This window comes from Vollenhovia emeryi, unplaced genomic scaffold (genome assembly GCF_000949405.1).
Source record: "Vollenhovia emeryi isolate VEMERY1.0 unplaced genomic scaffold, V.emery_V1.0 DF939187.1, whole genome shotgun sequence".
NCBI classification, from domain to species: Eukaryota; Metazoa; Arthropoda; class Insecta; order Hymenoptera; family Formicidae; genus Vollenhovia; species Vollenhovia emeryi.
The window spans coordinates 388,256-396,713 of NW_011967179.1; the positions used below are offsets into that span (position 1 = coordinate 388,256).

At 33.9% G+C, this 8,458-nt stretch overlaps 2 protein-coding genes across 2 annotated transcripts in view; one reads left to right on the top strand and one right to left on the bottom strand.

The window, feature by feature from the left end:
- The window catches only part of LOC105562482, a 5,184-nt gene extending 4,494 nt beyond the window's left edge, over positions 1 to 690 (bottom strand). Inside the window, exon 1 of the mRNA XM_012013355.1 lies at positions 577 to 690. Within this exon, the coding sequence (XP_011868745.1) occupies positions 577 to 618 (42 nt within the window). The 5' untranslated portion in view covers positions 619 to 690. The remainder of the gene's footprint in view (positions 1 to 576) is intronic.
- The window catches only part of LOC105562480, a 201,195-nt gene that overhangs the window by 57,000 nt on the left and 135,737 nt on the right, over positions 1 to 8,458 (top strand). The window lies entirely within an intron of this gene.

Here is an 8,458-nt window from a genome sequence, read left to right on the forward strand (position 1 = left end):
TTAAGAGGATCCCCCAAGGCCGAGGCCTTTGATGGTGTGCGCCATCTAAACACGAAACGCAGCATATACATGAGCACACGGACACACTACTACGATACATCACACCCATACATAAACGCGAAAATTTCATACTAACTATACTCTTATTTTAAACGTCTAATCCCAATTTAGAGGGTTTCACAGTAATTCTACATGTCATCGAATCCTAGGAAACTCAGTTTCATGTGAGTACAAGTTGTAGAACTTTTATACGAAGCACAAGTATGACGGAGTGACAGTTCGCGTTTACAAGGTTATGTGTGATCGATTATATGAATTTTGTAATTTTTACTCATTTTTGGTATAAAATCGGAGTTTCCTGGGATCATTAATGCATATACTGTAATTGTACGCAAGCATTTTTGATTCCATGAATTTAATGCGACGATAGGTTATAACTACAAATGTCGGTAAAACAGACATGCTACGGGATCCTCTTAAACGAAATTTGGAAAGATATCTAAGAATTAATTCGATCTATATTATACTTATATGGTTTGAAAAGACGATTATTAGTTACTAATTGTCAATACTCACGGCAGCAGCCAATATACACGCGGCGAACACTAGAGCCCTCATTTTGCTCCTCTTGGAGTGTTTTAAAAGGTGAAATTTCGTATGATCGTTCGTTGCAGCACTCCAAGACCGCACTGATATACAGATATTTCGGATACTACGTATATATATATATTTTTAACGACATTATGACAGTTGACTGCACAATTTATGCAACGTTAATATTTGCACGTTCTTTGTTGCGTACTTTGTATGAACAGATTGTATAAACTGATGAGCTGATTATTCTACTTATGAAATAATATTTTGGTTAAAATTTGTATGAACAAGTGCGCTGCACTGTTGCATGCGTAAGACCGCATCTTTTTTACTACGTGAAAAGCCAATGTTTATTGTGAACGACGGAAGGCAAAATTTATACAACTTTTGACACATGAAGTACATAATTCCACTTTTTATTTGTACTAGAACGAATATGTAATTATCAAAAATCAACCGGATCTTTTATACATTTGAAATGTTCAGAAATTTTTATGTAAACTGTGCAAACTTGATTTGATAATATCTAAAATATAAGAAACCGGTGACGTTAAATGATATAAAGAGACAACATGTGGCAATACTAAACGGAGAAAATTGATGGCGTATTATCAGTGTTTATTCAGCTTGCGAAAATTCTGCGATCCCTTCGATCTATTTCTTCTATTTTGAAATATATTTCCAGGTGTATGCATCATAATTCCGATCTATAGTTTTTCAAGAAATTAAGTAAGAAATCGTTAAATACGTAGCATCGTATTTTCATCGGATTATTCTGACTCTTTTAATAATGCGAGTGATATTTCACGTTCAATATTTGATAGGAAAAGATTACGCATCATGCGTGTATTTTGAAATTAATTTTTGTTTATATGGATTTGTCATTTCGATTTAATAATGATTTAAAATATAAATACCATTTTCATTTTTGTCAAAGAGCATTTATAAAAATTATTTAATTATTATTCTTTTTTTAACTCTTTGTGTCGTTAGAACAACAAAACAGCGTAATTATAATAAATTAAAAAAGAAAATGAAATTAAGTTGCAATATTTTTATAACGATTTAATGTAATTTTTTTCACTTTAGTAAACTCATAATTTTTAATTTATTAAAATCAATTTTACTGTTCTCTCAAATAAAGTACTGAAAGTAATTATAACAAATGAATTTACATAAATAGCTTTTCAATTAAAACAAAAGTGAATTTATACTTAATAATATATAATTTTTTAAATGAAATAAAATTAATTGATCGTTTCAATTATTATTAAATGTAGGAGTTAAATAATTTGTATTAAATATTGAAATTTATATAACTTTAAATTGTTAGTATGATGATATTTATTTATGCATATTAAAACAAATTAAAAAACAGATTAAAACAAATTTTATCATTATTCTCTTGTATAATAAAATTTAAGTAACAGTATTTCTATTTCAAATGCTCTCTCTCAGTAGAATTTTACGAAGCGAAAAATGTAACAATAGAATATTTATTAAAATCAAGTTGAAACATAAGAAATAAAATGTACATCTTACATTATAATAGTTTATTTCGTAGGATGTTATTTTATGATAACAGGACTGGCTAGTCCTGGGTGTTTGTTTTAGTTAGCGCGCGCTGCCGATACGCAAGGTTGTCGCGCGGTTGTCACTCGCGCAAGCGAGACTTGTGTCAACAGGGTAATGGCACGTGCTGTGTTTCGTCATTTTATTCATCGAAACTTGATTTCGTGGACTACCGGGAGATACTAAACGCGATTATTTTCTACAAACAATGAACTGTTAATCAGTGTGATTTTAACATACGTAATTAACGATTGTAAATACATTGGCTACTGATCTATTTCGCGCGATTTATTCGTGCCACTCAGGAATCGAAGCGATAAGGCAATTGTAGATTAGGCGTTTAGCGTCGTGATTTAGATTGCACATTCGCAATAGTCCTACAGTTTCTGACAGGTTTCAGAGATAATTTATTTTCATGGAAAAGATGCAAATATGAGTTGCTAACTTTCCGTGGTATCTCAAGTTGCGAAAAAAGTCACTTCAGCTACAGAATTTTACAGTTTTAAGAGAGTTCTATAGTTCCTGAAATTTAATTTTCCTGATAAAATTTAACTTCATATTTTTAAATGTCACATTTTTCTATCCAAATCAATGGAATTTGTAATAAAACCCCTACCAGGAACTATGGGGGTGCAAACGGAACTGTTGATAAAACTTTCGATTTTGTGAGAATGAGGTGCCAACATTATATCTTCAAATTTTCTGCTATTTGAGACTTCATTTGTTGTGCTGATCTATCAGATTCATAAGCATCGCCTAGTTTCGCACAGTTCTTTTTTTCGTGTGACTTTCACAATCGCATTTCAATAGGACTCCATAGACAATAGCAAAGTTTGTGTCGCGTACGATTAATGTCGGAAGTGTCGTGCGAAGTAACATGAGGTTATTCTGTTGTGGTGAGCAATACGCGCGATTGTAATTAACCGTGCTTTCGCGAGTATTGTGTTATACGAGTATTATGTGAAAGGAGAAGGCCATTGGAAGGCTTAGGGTGATAGCAAAGCAACCGTGGTGAGGTGAAAAAGTTATTTTCTATTTTATTAAGAAATACCCATGAAAATGATATCAGAGAGAGAGAGAGAGAGAGAGGGAGAGAGAGAGAGAGAGAGAGAGAGAGAGGGAGAGGGAGAGGGAGAGGGAGAGAGAGAGAGAGAATATATAAAAAATATTTAAGTAAAATAAATAAGTAGAATAAATAAAACATTTAATATAATATCTAAGAATGGATTAATATAGATTAATATATTTAATTTTGAAATTGATATAACAATTAATTTATTGAACAGGCAGTTTTATATACAAAAGTCTTAGACATTTATAAAACTGTCTACAAAACAACACTTTTAGAATTGAAATATATAGGACATAGTAAAGAAAATACAGTAAGTTCTGCAAATTACAGGAAAAATTCTATAGAATACGGTAGGCGAAATATTAATTTTTTCCTTCCCAATTATTTTTTAAATAGAATTTGAGGTCTGAGTTCGGTTTTTCTGTCTAATTCCAAAATTAAATATATAAGCCGCGATATAAAGGAAAGCAATATTCTACTAGAGTTTTGTATGCATTTGACAAATATAAATAACAAACATGAAATATAGGAGATATTTTACTAATTAAACTAATTCATTTGTTGAAGAGATGCACTGATAAATTAATTATCTCTCCTTAAAAATATGTACATTTCTAATAAATATGTCAATTTTATTTCTCTGATTTTTTATATCCATTCTTATTTATTAATAACTTGATTTTCTTTTATTACTGTAAGAAAAACGTTTTAATAACTGAGAGATATATTTATATATATTCGATAATTCTCCTTATATATGTAATATTGCAGAGTGTTTCGCAACAGTCGCGCTTTGACTTACTTCAATAGCTTCAGGTTTCACGAGAGTGATTGTTCCATTTCTCACGATCGGTTGGGTATAATATCTCTAGTTGATCTTTAATCAACATGTAAATATTAAACCTTCTGCGTCTCAAGGAACTTTATTCCGAATAACTCGTCTGATACGCTTTTTTGAAACGGGATTTATATGTATAATTTTCCTTTCTAACAAAAAGATGTTACCAGCGCGAATGTCGTTAATATCGAACAGTTGAGGCCTCTTTTCATGATGCCGATTAGTTTTCCCGATTCGTAGTAAATGAAGCTTTGCAATTTACAAATATACATTTGTATACACCAACTATTGAGATAATATCTATAACCTTAGTAATTAGATTTTAAGTAACAACGATTTTTGTTTCGAAACATTTTCTCGATTGAACAGAATTAATCGTTAATTCAATCGATATCAATAAGTCCGCAGAATAATACACAAAACGTAGTAACAGTCACGGAACAAAAAAAGACACCGAATTCTCAACGTTCGTAGTTGTTTTTCTCTCGGCGCGGTGACGTACACGATGTTTTTGCGTGCCATCGTGTGCCTGAAGGTCGCCGCGCAATCATTCGCTCGCCGAACGTCGAGCCGGCAAGCAGTGGCGAGAGTCGCTCCGTGCGTGTTATTACTTTTGCGTTATCAGTTTCCAAGACTCGATCGCGACGAATTAAGAGATAAAACGCTATTGATTTGAACACCTTTATCAATAACAAGTAACGTTCTTCCATTAATTATTAAGTTTCTACAACTTTTAATGAGAAACGAATTGCATGTTGAGGCGACGACTCTTTATCAACGTAACATAGATATTTCACGAGACTAACTCATCTAAAATATGAACGTAAACCGTGGTACTTTGTCGCGGTTACATCTCGTTTACGCACCGCGCTTTCATTATCTTTCGATTTCGTGTAATCTGTTTCATTTTTGAGAAAAGAGAGAAATTTCTGTGACTTCGGCGTTCGCGCTGTAATTCGCTCTGTCGTTCTTCGTGACTCAAAGATTGTAAAATATCGTTCCGTTGCGGACTAATAACTACTTCTTTACCGCAGATTATGCTTCCGATGCTCGCGTTGCGTTTTATATCGCCAATTCAAAAGTGTTTTATCCATTATCCTATTCTTCCGAATCAAAAATACAAATTGTCAGTTTGAGCAATTTGTATGATAGAGAGTCACGCGACATTTGTCAATAATATTTCGTGCGTTTCGCGGTATTTCACGTCGCGTACGGGAGTGTCCGAAATTTCGCGCGATCGATGATTTTCGCGAGTGTTGTGTGAGTGCAACAAGGAAATCTGAGAGGAAGAGGAGGCTCAGGAGGCATCGGGCAACGGCGGAGAAATGGTGAGGTAAGTGTCTTACATTTTCATGTTATTTGCTACTTGTGCAAAATGAAGTATCTGTTCTGTGCTTTTATTTTATTTATTCAAATGATTCGAACGAGGATTCGAATAAGTGTTAGAGACAAAACCATATGTATTAAATTTTGTGAGTTTATATTTAAAAGGAAGACTTTCAGTATTCTATATAACTATTTTAATAAATACCTATTTTTTTAAATATAATATATAAAGTATATTTAATACAATAATTTCGATTTTATATAATTAATCTATAATAATCATACATATATTTGTATTTTTACAGTTTAACATATATACCTAAGTTAACGATGTACAACTGTGCTGTTGCGAGTCGTATCAGTGAGTGATAAATTACTTTTTATTTTTAATTGACGTTGCGCATGCAATTACTTTTGTGCATGTATACACATTCTTAAAAATATACAACGCTGAACCACAAACTACGCGCGCGAAGTGCGCGTTTTGTCATTTCTAGTTACTATAAATACTAGTTGTCCCGTTCCATTTTATAGTCGTTGCATTTGTTTGCATAAATGCAGCTGGACACATTATGTCACCAGTAAATTTCTTACTATCTCAGGCCATTCTTTTCCATTTTGTTGTTGCGAGCGAGTGTTATTGACATCTTTAAAGAATCCACTTTTAATATTTCGAAGTAAGGGATAGAGTTCTCACTTTTGTCAAATAATTTTACATTTACGCGTTTCTAAAAAATTTAATTTCTGAACATTTGAAGAAAATATCCAAGAATATTTTGTGTAGAATACTTTTATAATAATAATACTGTTTTATAATACAATTGTCAGAATTTTTGTCGTATAATATATCTAATTGTTGGCAACTCGCATTCTATGGCTTTCAAGGTTTTCTCATATTTGTTTCCTTCGACTTTATCGCCTGCAAAACAGAGGATATTAAAATTTGTTTTGTAACACTATAAATTAATGTATCACAATGTATAACAAGCGTGCGCGTTCGTGTGTGTGTATACGTATGTACAGGATGTTTGGTAATTACCGAACCATTTAAGGGCAAGTAGAGCGGATTAAAATGAATAGAAATGGCGTTTACTGTTTTGTAAGTTCCTCAATAATCAATGAGAAATTAATTTAGATTTGAATGAGAAATTAATATAGATTTAGCGTATGTTTGTGCGGTTTAGCAAAAGCAGATAATCTTTACGGCTGCTATAAGTTATGTAAGGGATAACAGCTACATGTGCGATACTGAGGTCCAGTCTAACACTGTATTGATCTTAGTTTCTTTTGTTTGTTCTACAATTTCCTTGTTGAATTTTAATTAAATTTGAAGAAATTGTCTTTTTTAAAATTTATTACTAGAACATATAATTATCAAATCACGTGGATCTTTTTTTTTTAAATAGAGCTCTCGAACATCAACTGCTTTTCCTCTTACGCTTTTCTCGCTTAAAGAAATGTTCGAAGCATTTGAAAAATAATTCAGCAACGCTTTCTACAATATAAGAACACTTGTTGAATCCGCCGGGTAAACAGTTAAAGAAAATTACACAGGAATTATTTTTAAATAAATAGAGCTCTGGCAATTTATGGATTTTTGTCTCGGCTGGCAGCATTTGCGTCTCGCTATTCTATTACAATACGCCAGTGCTTTTCCAGAGTAAAGTGGCCAATGTCTAACGAGAATAACAAACGCAGTAGATCCTCTTTCCTTTTCTGTAACGTGATGTAACGATTATAGATCAAGAGTAGAGTCTGATTAGCCTTATTTATTACGACGTTGCCTCTAAAGCGTATTACTGTAAAAAAAAAGGCAGGTAGTGCCACGTGATAGAGTGGGAAGGGACGCCTGCGACCGGACGCCGCGGAGATACGACGCGGATAAGGCTTAAGGGAACTAAAAAATCCGGGCTTACCCACCATGATAGATCACGTATTCGTTGCGCCGCGGATAAATCGCGAGCGCCCGGCCATGCACTTCTTCTGCGCCCCCTGATACCTGTGGGCCGAAAATAATTAACGACCTTCTTACATCATCCGCTCTAAGAGCCTCGCTCGATTCCACTTGGGTATTACGCCCCCGGCGAGAAACATACAACTAACAATAACGGCGGGTAATAAAACGCGGCGAGGAACCGCGTGATATAGCGTTCCAGGGTAAACGAAGAACGGAACGCCTTACGCGGCTGCAAACCGCCGTGATTCATGTTTGCTTTTGTCAGATCGATGATCTCGTGACTCGGCTGTGCGCCGATCGATATTTCTCAAAACGCATTCGCGTACTTTACTACCGGGTGGATCCTACCGAGGACCATTAGAAGCCGTGGGGACCGCATTTTTTTTCGCCAGGCGTGCTCGCTTTTACTCGATTCGTTGCGTACTCCACGTATTCTTTATATACGCAGGGAAACGCGCAAAGTTACACGTGTATAATGCCGAAGAGAAAAATGTGCGCCAGTTTCAAGCCAGACGCAAACGCGGACGTAAAGAATTCATTTTCCCAGGTCACGCAGAGATCGCAAAAATATTTTATTACGGGTCGAACGTGCAAAGCTCGGTAAATTTCTTCATGCAAATATCAAAAGGGACTTTGTATTTTTGCAAATACTTTCTGCTTTTATTTTATTTCAACGGTTAAAATGTTCTTAAACGTAACAATACGAAATGCAATTTTAACCATTCGCGTATTTTATAAGCTGCTCCATCGCTTTGAATTTGTTCACACAATGAGCTCATCAAGATCCTTACTTTGTAACATTTTGAAACGAAAATTCTAATACGAAAAAGTCGAGGCTATAATAGTTTTCAAATGGGAACAGTTTAAACAACTCAAATAGCAAAGCTAGAATTTCGCGCGCTCAGGGATGGCAAAATGGTCAGTGATAAAGGTGCTTTCTTGAACCACACGTCTTTGACATTAATGAAATTAGTAAAAATGTATGCAAGAGTTTTATTAAGAAACTATTTCTGTTTATTTGCAATGAATTTTAAAAATAGTTTAAAATGTTTCTTTCAATAGTTCAAATCGATATTGATTTGTGTCAATTGTCATCAGT